This window comes from Vipera ursinii, assembly GCF_947247035.1.
Source record: "Vipera ursinii genome assembly, chromosome: 1".
In the NCBI taxonomy this organism is placed as follows: Eukaryota; Metazoa; Chordata; class Lepidosauria; order Squamata; family Viperidae; genus Vipera; species Vipera ursinii.
The window spans coordinates 247,788,126-247,805,653 of NC_139512.1; the positions used below are offsets into that span (position 1 = coordinate 247,788,126).

A 17,528-nucleotide genomic window follows, 5' to 3' on the forward strand; every position below is an offset into this window, starting at 1 on the left:
TCAAGGAGAGAAGCAACCTAGAACTAAGGAGAAACTTCCTGACAGTTAGAACAATTAATCAGTGGAACAGTCTGCCTCCGGAAGCAGTGAATGCTCCAACACTGGAAGTTTTTAAGAAGAGACTGGGCAATCGTTTGTCTGAAATGGTATAGGGTTTCCTGCCTGAGCAGGGGGTTGGACTAGATGATCTCCAAGGTCTGTTCCAACATTATATTATTATTATTATTATTATTATTATTATTATTATTATTATTATTATTATTATTATTATTATTATTATTATTATTATATTCTTGTAAATAGGGAATATCTTCTAAGCTATCTTGGATATGACATTTCTTTATATAGAATCTCAGTATATTCTGTCCACCTTTGTTTAATATCTGTGAATCAGTTAATATTTCTCCATTGGCATCTTTTAGCATACCAGCTCAAAATTGGAACCGCCTTTTGAGTGTACTAATCACTTGGAAGGTTTTTCTTGTTTTTCCATGTTTATTTCCACCTCCAATATCTTCTTGTTCTTTCTAATCTTTGAAATTCTTCGTTAACTTCCTTCTTTCCAAAATTTTTATCTTTCTTGGCTTTGGCTTCTCTTCTTTCAGTTTGGTGCCGTTTCTACCATCTGTTACAACATCCAGTGCTTTCTTCTCTTTCTTGTTCTTTGGCAGTCTCTTTTCATATTTATCCATAATAATTTCTTTGATTTTATCCCATATTTCCTCTGGTTACCTTTTAATAGGATTCCAGGACCAAAGAGTAATTCCTAATGTTCTTGAAAATGGTGGCTTTGTGTTCAGGATTATATCATGAAAACCAGTTAGACTTGCTTTTCCTCTTTGGAAATTGAATTTGAATCTTCCACATGAACACTTCATGATCTCCTCCACAGTCAGCCCGTCGCCATCTTTACTGTTATAACAGCTCTTCCATTTCCTTCTAGTTTGATTCACTGTACTGTAGTGAATTAGGGAGGAGTCAATTTGAGTTTCTTTTGCATTCACTGTTGCCCAGATTTAAATTATGCTTCTGTTTGTGTTATCATTGCTTCCTCTGCTTAGCTTCTCCAAGATCAACTCATGACTCTCTATAGTGGCTCAACAGCTGCCCTATCTCCAGGCCTGGAAGTAAAGCCAGAAATGATTTTGGAACACCATAAGGGTGGAATCTCTGGAGGAAAGCTATTCCAGAGAGCAGGCACTGCAACAGAAAAAGCACATCACTAGTCACTTTATATAATCTATCCAAGCAGCTTTCAGGGTTAAAAAAAGAAGAGTGTTTTACCATTGCTTTTTCTCATGCAGTATAAAATTATGGTTTTTGCCATTGTCACTAAGGTGACAATCTTCCTCCAATACCTTCCTGTATGTCTGTTGACTGATATGGGTATCTACTTGCATTAGCTGAGCAGCTCGGATAACCTTAATGCTCTGGAATATATACCCTTGGCATAAATTCCTAGCATTCTTTGCTCAGCCCTCACAGGATCACACCCCACCCCTACCACTGCAAAGCATGTATAATAGGATTTGGTAGAGTGATAGAATTGGTAGTGGTAGAATGGAAGAAACAAATAACATCTGATCTGGGTCACTGTGGGTTTTCTTTTCAGTACCTACCTGTGCTGAGCTTTAAAAAAAGCCTGTAGTGAGAATTTTTAATCTTGATGTACAAAATAGGTTTAACATTTACACCTCTGCCCAAATATCCATCTTTCACTATCCACAAACATTTCTAGCATACATTTGCACCCTCCCGTAGGCACTGGCATGTTTTACACCCTTTGCCTTAAGTAAGTAATACTGACAAGGAAATTCAATAATGTCCCCTCTCCACAATGCTCGGGACAGTCAGGTGTGCATTTTCGAAATGGCTTATCTAGCACCATTGCAGGAGAAAATTTATACATCTGCTAATCACAAATTATTCGGATCACTCTCAATAGACAATTGTGTTCTTCCTATTAAAGAATCTATGCCACAAGGTCTGTAGGATGGAAGCAGAATTCAGCCGCGCTCCTAGAGATTTCATGGCATAGATTGTTTAATAGGCTTGTTGACAAATTGTGGATAGCCCCTAAAACAGGAGTGTACTGGGTCATGTCATCTCTGTATTGAAGAATGTGTGTGATTATCAGAAAGAAACAGTTAGAATGGAATATGGAGCAACCAAGTGGATCAAAATTGAAAAGGAATGGGCCAAGCGTGTATATTGTGGCTTTATTTATTTATGTGCAGTATATACCATGAGAAATGATGGAGTAGAAGAAAAAGTGAGCTTTTAGGAAATCAAGGAGGCACTTACTGAGTGACAGTTCTGATTAAACGAATCACAAAGAGGTAGAAGCACAAGAACAATAAAAAAGAACGATATCCATCAAGAACAGCTAAAGGACAGCAGAGTGTATTATATAAGCTACATATTATGACTGGAAAGTTTGCATGGTGACCTTTCATTTCTCAGAATTGGGGAAATGGAGAAAGAAGAAGTAAATTCCCCAGTCTGAAGAGGAGAGTCTTAAATTTGCCTTTGGAGAAAGCAGAGCAAAGACAAAGATGATTTTCAAAAAAGTCTCTTGCCTGTTATCCCTTCTCCTAATGTTCCTTGTGGCCATTAAGATAATGGTGAATCAATGCTTCTGGAACCATATTTCCAACATTTGCTTCTAAAATAAATTAATCTAAATAAAGCCAGATTAATATATTTTATGTTTGAGCATAACAAAAGCATCAACTACATGATGCCAAGCGTATCAGCACTAACTGCATATCAGTACAGCCTCATTATTTGCCCTTCAATCTATTCTACGATGACAAAAGATTTGTAGTCAGTGGGATCATTTTCATATTTCATATTTTACACAATAAAATATGATCGCATTGCACTTTGGCTACAAAATAATCATGAGTGAAGTTGAGAGTAACACAGAAAGATGAAAGTGTTTTAAATTTTTGGGAAGAGAATTTTTTTTGCAGAAGTATTAAGTAGAAAATAATTGTATTCATTGGTGAGAAAAATGTTGAAATCATTACTTTTTTTAAAAAAAATTGGCAAACCAAACTTTTGACAGCTTCCATCACTGCACACAGATACGAACTTGTCCAGATAAAAATTATTTAAACAGATGCTTGTTATTTTAAATATAAACTCCTCAGTAAGCTTTCATATATATTTGTTTATTTGTTCACTGTCTTTTCACTGCATATAATGAATAAATTTAGCACATTTGTAATTTTGCATTAAAGACTGAGGATAATGGGAGCTGCAGCCTAATGTTTGGAAGTCACAGTTCATCAAGTCTAGTAACCAGGAAATGTTTTAATAGTAAGCAAGTTCTAGGTTACTAAAAATATTCTAAGAATATCTACTGTAGAAAATGCTCTTGATGTAGCAAGATTACTTTATGCACAAAAATGGAAGGACACTTTGATTCCCACAAGGAATGGATGGCTGCAGAAGGTGATGGAGTTAGCAGAGATGCCTAAACGGACTGCTTTGATTAAAGACAAAAGCACAATTACTTTTGCTTCTACTTGGAAGCCGCTTCTGAACTTTGTGCTCGAGGTGGGGAAAAAATGAAACTTTGATTTCGGGTTTTACCGATTAGTTAGGTTGTTGTTATAGAAATGGCTAGTTTATACTATTATGTAAAACATAAAACATCAAGGTTTGATGTTATTATCTTATTTTACTGCACCAAAGGGAGTTGGAAGTCAATGCCTTTACTTTCTTTTCCCCCTTATTTCCTACATTTTCCCCTTTCCCTTTCCTTCCCCACTATTTTCTTTTGTATTTTTGTATCTTATAGTATTAATAAATAAATAAACTATAAGAACATCTAGAAAATAATGCATTACAATACAACCAACATGTATTTGTAAATGCCAGATCTTATATTATTTTAAAATGCACATGCACATAGGCCTGTGTAATTACTAGACTAATAATAAATTATGGGAATACCACTGTAACACATCAGATCATTTTAGTAAATCATTGTTAAGTTCGCTTGTGACATTTTTGTGGAAAAAAATGTTATAAATGTAAACTAATGCCATAAGATAGGTAGCTGAGCATTCATTCACTTATCCGTTCATTCATTCAAGACAGCATTCTCTTACAGACCTTCTTAAGATGGCTAAAGTTTAAAACCTGAAAGGAGAGGTGAGAGGTCAACATTTATCCACAATCTGTGTGGGCTTCTATTAACAGGTTTTTAAACTGAAGGGTTCTTTTAGTCATTCTCCATAACAGAGGATCCCAAGATTTTTGAATTTGTAATATGGCTAATTGTGAGAGCATCTACACAATAATTACTGGCAATACCAATTCACTCATTGATTCCAACACAGCACCAATTTATACCACAGATAATAGCTATATTCTTCAGTTATTCTTTTATACTATGTTCCCTCCTACTTCTGCTTTACCTTGTTCTTTTTCTGAGATGATACTCTCCAACTAAGCATTCACCATAGAGGCATTTTTGGAACTCAGATTGATCTGCAGGCTGTCATTTGGCTTTGCAATATGCAAGCTTCCCATTATTTTTAACTGAATTCATTAAAAATTTGAACTGTGATTAGTGGTAGCAAAGGAAAGGGGCCTAAATTATACATCTTTTAAAATGCAAAGCAAATCATACTTGGTTTACTAAGGAGTAGATAATAGAATGAGTATTTCTAACTTTGACATCATGATTCACTTTTTAAGTAACTTTAATTCTTCTAATTTTGCACTGATTTCTTGAAATATGTCCACACCCTTCTGGAATAGTGGTTCAAAAACTGAATCTAGTACTGTTATTAGAAAAACTATTTCTGTTACTTCAATTTCATATCAGTGGCGTAGCATGGGTTGTCAGCACCCGGGGCAAGGCAAGTAATTTGCGCCCCCTAACCGCACCGCACGCCTGCCCCCCCCTCCACAGTGGGCAGCGACCCGGCGGCTCGGATCGGATTCGCACAGCCAGCACTGCAGTGAGAGAGAGTGAGTGAGCCAGGCAGGGGCAGAGAGCTGCGAGTGCGAGCGCGCCCCCCCAGATGTTGCGCCCGGTGCGGCCGGCCCCCCCCTGCACCCCCCATGCTACGCCACTGTTTCATATCATTGATTTCTTATTCAAGTACAGTCTCGAATAGCATAAACTCTAAACACATTTGATGTAAATGAAAATTGTTCACCAATATTAATATCAGCAAACAGTTTATATTTTAGTACTGATAACATAAACTAAGCCTAGTCAGTCTTTGCTCTCTTTCTCAGTGAAAAGTAAGTCAACTTCTCAATTTAATCCTTTTATTTAATCAGTTCAAGATGAATGATAGACTAAAACCTAGCAGTTGAGAAAGCATTGCTGCTTAACCTGCCTTATTCTTGATTTTTGTTCTTGTTAATATAAATAATGTAAATTTTGTAAGAGAATCACTCACTTCTGTATCCAAGTTTTTAATTAAGATGTAGCAATAGAGAATACTTCAATCTATAAAAATATTTATAGATTCTTCTTGGGAATCTTATCTTGACTCCATTATTGATGTTTTTACAAGTTTAATGATTCAACTAATTAATTTAATTTTTTAACATGGCTATAATTCTGATCTCAATAATCAAAACATTTGGGACACTGAGTTCTTGGTCAACTGAGTTTCTCAATTAAGTTAATTACATTAGTGTAGCATAATCAAAATACTAAATCAAACTAACTTCATAATGGAACAATGATTTCATTATGCTGTAGGTGCTTATGAACAGTTTATCTAATCTAAACTCTTTGCATTTAAAGAAGTTTAAAAAATGTAAGAATTAGGTCTGCAGTTCATTCTTTTTCTTTTGCTAAAAGTAAAATGTTCACTGTCATTTAACCAAAACAATCTTGAAACATGGCAGCAAGATTACCCAAGAAGCTTCTTACCATCTTTTAGATGCTCCCTGGTTAATTTGATTTTTGCCTTATTATTTATATAAGACTATCAAATGTATTATGTAAGTGTTCATTCATTGTAACTGCTAATGCAAAGTTCTTTTTTCTTTATGTGCTTTCCTGAAATATAGTTGAAAATATTTTGATATTTTCCTCTTGTAACCCAATTTTCCCTTCAATTCCTTCTATCATTTTTCATTCCAAAAGAAATCCATTAAGGAGAAAAACAGGAATTCCAGAAGCCCTCCAAGAACATCCAGCCCCAGCAATTGGTCTGAGGAACTGAGGAAGTTCTAAAGAGTTTAAAGGGAAGGACTTTTGTGAGGGAATAAAATGCTTTTGTCACTGGGAAAATCCACTCTAAAATCTCCCATTCTAAATAGCACTTTCTTTGAACCGTAAGATTATAGGGTATTGAGCTGTCAACTACTCTCTACAATGCCTGAATATGTTTGTGTGTATTCTAAAGTTTTGCTATTTGATAAAGGAACTCATAAAGGACACTGATGTTAAGTTTCCTTGGAATGAAAGAAAATGGTAGCAAAACTCTGTGTGTGAAACTTTCCAGGAAACGGGTTTTTTTTCCCCCCTGGGTGAAGGTCGCCTGTAATTTCCTCTTTATGGGAAAGCTCCCCAAATGTTTTCATTAAAAGTCCTATTTTAAAAAACTTCACCTTATGGTTTTTGATAGAAGGAAGCTCTTGTAATTCAGTTAAGAATTAGTGTTGAAATTTAAGAAAATGTTTTCAAACATTGAGTAGCAATAAGTTACTTCAGTATCCTGCATGTTTTGTTTTTCATTGTCTTCCAAGCTATCCTCATGCTCTACAAGTCTTCTGTCAGATACATTTACATTGAAAATATCTGCCAAGCATCCTGCTTTCAATATTCTGAAGCATTATCCTTAAGATACACCAAATACTAACAATGCAGCCTTTTAATGACTTTAATAGGGAAAAAATGTAAACACCTGTTATGCTTGTTTAACATTTCCTCAAGATAGTCCCTATGGAAGCTATCTTACAAGATGGCTACATTTATAGTATAGGTGAGAAAAGAACAATATGAGATAAAAATGGAGTCCATCTGGAGTTATAGTACAACTTACGTTATCTGTGGTCTGGTCTTCTCTTATCTAAGAGATGACTAGGAAACAGCAAAAAAAAACCTTTCTAGGTTCCATCAATGTTCTTTTCACCTTGAAATTATTATCCTTCTCTTCTTCCACATCTCCTCCCTACTATTTTCAGGCATGAGTATGACAAGGATCACATATCTTAAAGAGTTAGAAACTTTCAGTTCTAAATCTGATTTTCACAATACCAGTAGGGTTTTAAAATTATTTGAGGGGAGCAAAAATGGACTTAACATTGGGTTTCCTATATACTGAAACTAATAAAATCTCTTTTAAAAGTGAAATATCAGAGACTCTAATCTTTCTCTCCCTTGCAATATAGTGATAAAAATTACCCATATATTTTTCTTGTACATTCTCTTCCTCGTTTGACATTATTTCAAGTATTATTCCATCACTAGCAGCCAAAAAAATTAATCAGCTGTTAAGTGCAATTCAGTGGTAGGGAAAGGAAAGGGAGAGGATTCTAAACATCTTTTCATGAATATAGCAAATTTCCCCCCCCCTCCAAAGCAAAATATTCACAAACAACGTAAATGCTGAATACTTAAAATTCAAGTTCATTTTTTCAATTGATTTGAGGAAAGCAACATTGATCGTTTAAATTATGTTCTTTCATACGAAGTGTTTGTAGAGGTTTTCATTGTGAAGAAATATAAAATAACAAAAAAGTGCAATTTTGATGAAGTAGCAATAATTATACAGTTTTTCTATTACAGAATGCAGAGAAAATTATGTGCAGAGCTTCTTCTTCAATGCTTTTTGAGAAGTTGCCTTCCTTTTAGCACTTCATCAAAACACTTCCTCTCACAAAGTAATGTTTTCTGGACTTTGAAGAAGAAATGAATGTAGCAACAAATCATTTGAATGTTGTTACAAAGCCACTGCAAGCTACTTAGTTTTAGATCAATCCTTTTTTTATTTATAGTATGAAAAGCCTAAGGCAATGGTGTCCACAGTGGAGTGATGCCAAGAGACAGTAGTGGTGACCATGACTGCATTAATGTCAGGGCCCAAACCAAGAATAACACATGACAATTCTTCCAAGCTGGGTTCTTTATTCTTTCATACCTATAGATAAAATCTTGCCAGACTGAAGACTCTACCATGTGCAATCGCAATATATTCTGTGAACTATTAGGGAGAGGCTGCTTTCATCCTCTTTCTCTCATACATAGTATCTGAGCTGAGTTTCCACTTACTCCTCTAGAATGCACCTCTGCCCTACTGGGAATCCACCTCCTCAACCCAATCACAATTAGTGCATGTAAAAACACAAGGTTAGATCATGACTTTCTTTTTTGACACATACCCCCACCCCCACCACCTTGTGCCTGGTCTAAACCTAAATCCCTGAATTAGAATAACTCCTCTTGCTTCTGATGAAAGCCTTTTTGAGACCTGTGGTGGTGCAGTGGTTAGAATGCAATACTGCAAGCTAATTCTGCTGATTGCCGACTGCCAGCAGTTCAGTAATTCAATTCTCACCCGGCTCAAGGTTGACTCAGCCTTCCATCCTTCTGAGGTCAGTGAAATGAGGAGCCAGATTGTTGGGGACAATATGCTAACTCTAAAAACTGCTTAGAGAGGGCTATATAGCTCAGTGAAGCAGTATATAAGTCTAAGTGCTACTGCTATTGTTTAAAATCAGCATCTTTTTCTAGGGAAAGAATCAAATTTTAGAAAGTAAGAAATATGAACTTGATGGATATATGCAAGACCCATTGCCATGGGACAATGAATAAAGCATGTTTCAGGTGCGTGACAGATAATACTCAGAAGAAACTCATCTCCATAACTCACTACAAAATAAGATGGGGAGGGAGGTATAGTAAGATCAGCGCTTTTTTTCTCATAGAACGCTCAGAACGGAGTTCCGGCACCTTTTTTGGATGGAACCTTGTAGGGTAGGCAAGGCAGGTTGTATAACATATGTGAGTTCCGGCACCTTTTTCTTTTACAAAAAAAGCACTGAGTAAAATACATATATTTCTTTACTTTTTTTCTTACATTCCATGGGGAAAAAATAAATAGAAATTAAAAAATAAACTATGAGGCAAAATTTGCAGAATGCAGAGAAAAATCTAATCCCCCCATAATTCTGGCGGCAGCAGACGGCTCTATAGAGGGCTGTTAAGTGTATGCAGTAAGTGCTCAAACATCATGTTTCCTTCATGTTAACTTTTGTAGCTAGGCCTATTCATAGTTCCTTGATTTCTACTCTCTTTTGAAGTCTAATCTTTCAGTATATCATCTGTACATATTTTTCTCATTTTCAGTGTTTTTAATAGCCTCCAGATATTATTATAAACAGATTGTTTTGGTGTCAATTTGTGTATTGGGGACTATCTCTCAGAAGACCTTGGTCTCTCCAGATTACTAGACACTAATCTTAAAGTTTCAATATTAGTAAAAAGGGATAGTTTTTTTATTTTGTGTCTATTTTTTTAACCTGCTTTGCCTGGACATAAAAATGGGCTGAGTTTTGCTTACCTGGTTGTGCCTGCCACTTTGCAGCCAATGTTGGTCATTTTGGATCTCGTTAGCCTTGCTCTTCTAAGTCTGGGTGAGAAGGTGGTGGAAACCAACATTATCTTGAAAGCATTAATTTGTGCAACATTTGGTTATTCTGGTTAAGTGTGGTAAAACTCTTTAGAAATTTGCAGATTTCTTTATTGCAGCCCAGAATCAGTGAGCAGCATGTCTACAGGATATTTGAAAGGCTACTTTCCACTTCCAAGGCCTTTCTTCAAAGATCAGGTCCGGTTGCTTCAAAATCCAATCACTTTCCCACCTGTGTCTTCTCATTTCTTTCAAAGAGCTTTGAGTGATATCAGTGCAGAGAATATTAGGATAATGAACAGTAAATATACAATCTCAACAGAGTTTAATTTATTTCTGGACAAACGTTATAGATCTAGTCTAGTTTTTATGAAGCACAGTTAGTCTGGGAGGTAAACAAAGGTTTTGTTGTATCCTAAACAAAACAATTTTTTTAAACAGATTTCAGTGACATTTGCTCTGCCCTTAAGAATCCTATGTTCTGTTGGTTATAAAAATGGAAGGCACAACTTTTAATCAGTATAGTCTTAATATTATTTTACAGTTACATATATCCATGTGTTTAAAAATAAAACATGCTCACCATGAGCTACATAGAATAGTTCATTTTAAAATATTAATATTTGTAAAACAAGCATAACCCCAATAAGCTGTCTTCTTGTTAGATATGTATAAATATATGTACTTGTCCTGAATTCATATTTCAAAACACATTTTAAAAGGCAAAACAAAAATAGCACATTTAGTGTTTGTCAGCAAAATAAAAAGATTTAAACCTTTTAACAACAGATTGACACAAGCATACTTAATTTTATCTATGGGAACACATAGGCTAATAAGCAGACATATGGAAGAATCTTAAACTGAATATTTAAGATTGTGTGAGAATATTGCTAGTCATCATTGCCATAGTGGAGAAAAACACTTTATATGTTTTAGTGGTAATAGTTGTCTAAAATCAAATAAATACAGTAATGTACCCTTATACCTAACCTCCAGGGGAAAAAAAATCTTTTCACTAAACTCTCTATGCTGTCTTTAATTCACAGAACAAATAACTAAATGAAACCGGACTGAATCTGTATGGCAGCATCTCTGTCAAAGTAGAATACATCTTTTCAGATCTTGAATCTTCTGCAGAATGAGAAAAAAAATCTGAAAACGTACATTCAAGTAAAACAGATGTTCTGTTTTCTGAATGTTTTATGATTTTTTTTAAAAAAAAACAACAACCCAGGATCAACTGATAACTTACAGTTCTATATAAAATATTTGTCCCTTTTTTGAGTGTTTGAATCTTTTATCCCTAAACGCTTTCAGAGTTTCACTTGTGTTCTTCTGATACAGTAAGGGAGCTAAGTAAACAAAAATTAGGAAAGTTGAGACACTTCTTTATTTGATTAAAATAAAGCATCCAACTTAGGATGGAAAAAGCAATAGTGGAAAAAAGGCACTGACTGAAATGCTTCACTTGATTTAATTCAAGGGATAACTAAGTTGCAAGTATTTTAAATAATCAGTTTGCAATGAATCCTGGCTACCCTCTTTACAGTGAAGTTTTTACTGCAAAGATTCTGAATGCATGTTGTGCCACACTAAAACATTTTTTGAAGGCCACTGTAAAAAAATTATTGATTTCTATCAGCCTACAAAAGGCTATTCCTAAATTTCTCAGGCTACACCAATCCAGACCCAGTTAGAAATAGAGATAAAGTAATAGCATCTTCTCAAGAATAACCATCCTATCAAAAGCATTCCAACAGCATAGAGTAAAATAATGCAAAAATGTTACAAAGAACCACAGAAAAATATTGAAGGATATGTAGTCTCTATCATTTTGACCAAAGCTACTGTTCATTATTCAGCATCAGAAAAATACTGGGTAAAAATGAGATTCAAATGAGAATAGCAGGAAAGGAACAATGGCTAATTAATAAGGACATACTTACAAATTTGTTAAACAGATAATTTCAAATTTGCTAAAAAGCACCTAAATAAATCCCCAGCCTTTTAGAAGAGTGTTCCAAGGAAATACTAATTTAAAATGTCATGGTTGGGAACCTAGATATTTTGCTATCACTGAAGAAAGTATAAATTCTGCTTTGTAGCAGAGAAATCTACAATAAATCTGTCCATCAGCTGATGCAAAAGTGAATTATACAGCAATAAAATCACTTCAATGAAACACGCAAGTCTACAAGAGAAAGTCTATAAGAGAATCTAGAATAAATTCAATGTTTTGGAATGCTCAGGTCAAAATCCAGGCTTATACCCCATATAAACAGGACCCGAACCAGAAATTCATGCTAGAAGGCCCTCAAATCCTGAAGTAAATTGCCATAAAAGAATGGATAAAAATCCTTACAAAGAGTCACTTGAGAGTGAAATGGGTGGCATATAAATTCAATAAATAAACAAAATACAAGAGTAACTTGGCAATTACAGCAAGAGTTTAATTTGTTGCGCCGAAAGATCGCACATGTAGTTATTCAATCTAAAGTGGCAAAGACTGGATCACTTTAATTAATAACTGAAACAAGCATTAAGCCTTACTGCTATTTATTCACTCAGAATTCTTTTCTGATAGACTCCGCCCGAAGCTTTGGTGAAATTCATTTCAAAGATATGTAAAAATTCACACAACCTGAAAGGGGGAAAGTACATTAAAACCTTGGATGCCCTTTTATTCAGAAAATCCTTCTTATCCAATTTATAATTTAATATATTTCTAGAATACTATATTCAGCACAGAGGTATCTTGCTTAAGAATGAAACTACATTCAGTAGAGAAACCTTTATTGCCTTCTTTACTATTGGCTATGAAACAGCATCAATAGAGATCCGATACGATACAAAGAATAGGTATGCTTGTTTTAAGTCCCAGAAAAATGAAAGGGGTACAATAACCTAGAAATTCTGACACAAAATTTAAATCAATGGTATCATGATAGTTCATATGAAAACAAATATTTCAAAAATAAGATTGACAATGTAATAATGATTTTGGCTTGTTTCATGATTAGTTAGGAAAAAAGCAGCTTTCTCAGTAAAGTTCTATCATCACTGGCCAAAACTTAACTTGAGATAGGAGAGAAAAGAGGTGAGAGCAGTGAGGAAGGTTGGCAATACCAAGCAAATGCTTAATTTGCTAGGTTTGATCAGAAACAACCAGTACTGCCAAAAAGCCAGATTTTCAGATGTTTCTGGCTAACCTCATTGAACTGGGGGAAATGAAAACTACTACAAGAGTAATGTTTTTGAACTGTGGTGGAATTCCCAAAGATGACTGAAATGTTTGTTTCTACAAAAGCTGACTTAATAATCTGTGTTGTGACGAAGAGAAATTACAGTTTCCAGCATGCTTTAAAATAAAAATACTCTATGCATTATAAGAGGGCTCTCTTATGCCCTCCTAGTTTTGGTGGACTGTTCAATAGTGAAGTATAAGATTCAGCATTGGCACTACTGATAAAAATTTAAAACACAACATCCAGTGTTATACACAAATACACATTGTTGTTCAAGTTGGCTTCCCTTCTTTCTTCCTTAAACCTACAAACAGTCCATGCGAATCTCCCAAACATCTGGAGAAATTTGGAGAGCAAGGAAAGAGAAGCCCATCCTGCTAGAAATGTAACTTGTTCATAAAATGGACACAGTGACACACAACTCAAATATATGAGTTATTTTAGACAAAACCTCAAATAATTATCATTACATGAATATTATTAGCATTTGAGTGCCAGACAGATTTAAAAAATGATGTAAAGTCTTTTATAATTTGGATACTTCACTGTTATGTGTAGAAAGCAGCTCTGACCAAATTGCTGTATTAGTAAAGATATTATTTTAAATTTGTTTTCAGACCCCTTAATCAACTGGGTAATCATTTTTTCCCCAAAATGATTTGCTTGATTAAAGCTGGTAATTCTTATCACATCGATGCAGATCTAAATTCTCAATTCTAAACATATTTGCTAATGTTCCAAAATAATGAGATCCCTTAATTTTACATCTTGTATTGGAATTCAAGCAGTGAACAAAGAGAGAAAGGGAAAAACACTCGACTGATAATATGACAGATGAAAAGAAAAGATCGGAGGCTGCTGTAACTGAGAATTTCCTTGCTACAAAAAGAAACTCTAGAAATTCTCAGCTCCATCAGAGACTGTCGGGGAATTGCAGTGGGCTGTTCCTTCAGTCTAGCAAAATGGTCCCTTAAAAAATAAATATATAAATAAAATATTAAAGGGTAAATAAATTCTAAGATAAAACAACTCATTATATTGCATTTACTAGAAAGGCCGAGGCTCTCGCTGCCAATACCAGTCTGAATGGATTGATGAAACTATTTGAATAAAATAGGTTTCATACTTCAAGACATTCGGGTTTTAAGTCCTTCCAATAGTTATATCTTAAAAGTGAACGTCAAAACTTAAAATGATTTTATCTTTCGCTTCTCAACTGTATTGTTTTATTACTAATATCCTACTAGGATTAAATGCTTTATAAGTGTATATCTTCTAACATTTACAAGATGCTTTCAACTGTAATCATTTGGCAAGTATTATATGAGGAATAGATGCCTGACCATTATTTAAATCTTTCATATTTTACCTTCATATTAAGAATTAACCTTTCCCCCATGCTTCACAAAAATATATATTTTCTCTTTGAAAAAAAAATCATTACAAATTCCCAGCAAGCAGAATCCTCAGATCAGTTCTACGTAGCAACATATGAATTGAGTCACTGAGTGAAGCTCTTCTTGATGAGCACGTTAGGGAAGCTGGCATTCAGTTCTAGGAAAACTCGGTGATCAATTTGTGAACAGAAGGACACATCAAGTAAGGACAATTCTTTACAAGACTCCAGCAATTTTCTTAAGGAAGCCGGGCTTACCATTCTTGTCCCTGGAAAAGAAGAGAACGAAAAGTTAAAGAAAAATAAAAGGAATAATTAAAGAAACAAAAATCACTGGGCTATTTAAGAAAAGCGACAATGCTCCTAATTAATATAAAGCTTTCGTTTAAACAGGGACGCGGTGGCTCAGTGGGTTAGGACGCTGAGCTTGTCGATCAGAAGGTCGGTAGTTTGGCGGGTCGAATCCTGAGTGCCGCGTAACAGAGTGAGCGCCTGTTACTCGTCCCAGCTTCTGCCAACCTAGCAGTTCGAAAGCACGTAAAAATGCAAGTAGAAAAATAGGGACCACTACGGTGGGAAGGTAACAGCATTCCGTGCACCTTTGGCGTCTAGTCATGCCGGCCACATGACCACGGAGACGTCCTCGGACAAGCGCTGGCTCTTCGGCTTTGAAACGGAGATGAGCACTGGCCCCTAGAGTCGGAAACGACTAGCACGCATGTGCGGGGGAACCTTTACCTTTACCTACATTTTAAAACTTTTTTTCCTACTGCAACCCATAGCATTTTTAATCCTTTCAAATATTATTTTTCTTTTATATTATGCACTTCTCATAAGTCACTTTGGATGCTGGTATAAATAGAAAGCTGGAATATAAATTAAATAATACTGAGCCAACATGGAAAAGAGATGAAAGAATTGGATCTTCATTCAACTCTACAATTTCCTGGATGGTTTGGCAAACCACAACATTTCACACTATTTAATCTCCTGAAATTTTTTATTATAAACAAAAAAGGGTCCATTTTATCCTCTTCTCCACTAACTGGTCTTTCCCCTTTCCAAGACAACTAGAGTGAGTTTCTTCAATGAACCTGTGTAGTATTGATGCCATCTTATCAATTACATGAACCAATTAAGATCAAAGTCACCCCAGAAAGTGCAACAGGAAAAAAAATATCTACTGTTATAAAATGTGGCTTAGTTAGCTATTACAATCATGTGGTATCTGTGCTTGAGGCCAAGTGGTGAAAAGGAATGGTCCAGATAGCATAGCTAGATTGTACACTGTGGCATCTTTACAATGCAACTACAAGCCTATCTTATTTAAAATGAGCATAAACTGTAAAGTTGGCTAATAGACAGTTCAAGATGTTAGGTCAGATTCTTGTTTGACACTGATTTCATTTAAGGATAAACTATGTATCACAAACATAATGCTGCACAGTCCTTATTAATTTAAGAAGTTTTGAATAAAAAACAAATTAAATTTGTTGTATAACACGAACAAAGTTAGACTTTATCGTTTCCCCTTGCTGAGGATTACACCAATAATAAATAATATTTTTTATTTATTTATTTTATTTATTTTAATTCCATTTATATCCTGCCCTTCTCCGAAGACTCAGGGCGGCTTACAAGCTTAGCAGTAGCCTTCATTCTATGTATATGCCTGCTTGTTAGGGCTTTCACACACACACCAAGCGGCATTATTACAAAGTCAGCTTAATTGCCCCTAACAATCTGGGTCCTCATTTTACCTACCTCGGAAGGATGGAAGGCTGAGTCAACCTTGAGCCTGGTGGGATGCGAACCTGCACTAATTGCAGGCAGCTGGTGTTACTTAAGGAGGCATTAGCCTACTGCTCCACCAAGGCTCAATAACTTGGTAGCAGTCCTAGTAAGCTACCAGTTTGGTCTAGGGGTGAAGGTACCAGGCTAGAAACCAGGAGACCGTGAGTTCTAGTTCTGCCTTAGGCACGAGAGTTGTCTGGGTGACTTTGGGCCAATCACCCTCTCTCAGCCCAACCCATCTCACAGGGTGGTTGTTGCATGGAAAAACAGGAGGAGGAAAGAATATTGGGCATGTCTGTCACCTTGACCTATTTATAAAAAATAACAAAGGAGGGATACAAATAAATAAGTAATACCTCGGACTAATGGAGGAAAGAACCCAAACCAGCAATGAGCAGGGCCCAGACAAAAAAATGCCGATAATCTGCTTCCTTCCAAACAACCTGACTGCATATTGTTTTTGAAAACAAGCCAAACTCCTCGTGCCCCAGTTTTTTAACTTAGATGGGAAGGATGGTTGAAGAAATCCTCATAATGGGAGCTCTGGAAAATGCAGGTATGTGATTGTCTTTCCCTAATGGGGTGGTGGTGGTGGTGGTGTTTTTAATGTGCCTATTTTTGTACAGAAACTGAGTAACTGCATTGTAAAACTGTCAAGTAAACTGATGGTTTTGACAGGCGCAAGGGGACATTTGGAACTTTTGGCATTCTAGGAAAATGTGGGAGGCATTTTTTTTTTAGTTTATAGCATCTAGGAAGCCGTCAAAAGAAGAATGCATTGTTATTCCTCCTTCCCGTGCCTGAACGGTTTTACATATTAGGGCTTTTAAATATGTGTGAACTTTGCTAGAATTACTGTTTTTAATTCAGTCATTTAGGTAGGGTGCATACAGATGGTTAAACCCACCATATTCTCCTAAGCTGTACTTTATGCTGCCTGGCTGCAGTCAAAATATCAAGTGGAAGTTTATTTTTCTGGAGCATGTTTTATGCCCTTACTTAAGCATAATCCAAACATATGTTGCAATTTATGTGATCACATAATGGCTCTGCATATGTTGCTCTACAAGCAAAGAACAGAACTATTATACCCTTTTCACATATTGCCCATTTTCAAACTTCTGTATTAACAAGCATCTCAGCATTAGAAAAGAAAGAGAAGAAGAAGAGCAGGGGTGGAAGTAAACTGCCTCTGAGCGCTATCTGAAAGGGTAGGCGATGTTTCCAAAGGTTGTCAATTTGCACAACTCGTAAAAACGGTCGAGGTTTCCCTTACCAGCCGTGTCCGACTCTAGGGGGCGTTGGGTCATCTCCGATTCACAGCCGAAGAGCCAGCGTTGTCTACGATCACGTGGCCAGCATGATTATACGCCAAAGGCGCACAAAATGCTGTTACTGTCCCACCAAAGGGCTACCTGTTGTTCTACTTGCATTTCTCCTGCTTTCAGCTGCTAAGTTGGCAAAAAAAGCTGG

At 35.8% G+C, this 17,528-nt stretch overlaps 2 protein-coding genes across 6 annotated transcripts in view; one reads left to right on the forward strand and one right to left on the reverse strand.

Annotated features, from left to right (window-relative positions):
• The window catches only part of LOC310632678 (uncharacterized protein), a 685,758-nt gene that overhangs the window by 616,005 nt on the left and 52,225 nt on the right, over positions 1-17,528 (forward strand). The gene's annotated exons all lie outside the window — the stretch shown is intronic.
• Positions 9,926-17,528, reverse strand: part of FBXL4 (F-box and leucine rich repeat protein 4) — a 44,574-nt gene continuing 36,971 nt past the window's right edge. For all 5 annotated transcript variants that reach the window (XM_083350023.1, XM_083350022.1, XM_083350020.1 and 2 more), the window contains exon 8: positions 9,926-14,530. In XM_083350023.1, coding sequence (XP_083206149.1) covers positions 14,367-14,530 — 164 coding nt within the window. In that variant the 3' untranslated portion in view covers positions 9,926-14,366. The remainder of the gene's footprint in view (positions 14,531-17,528) is intronic.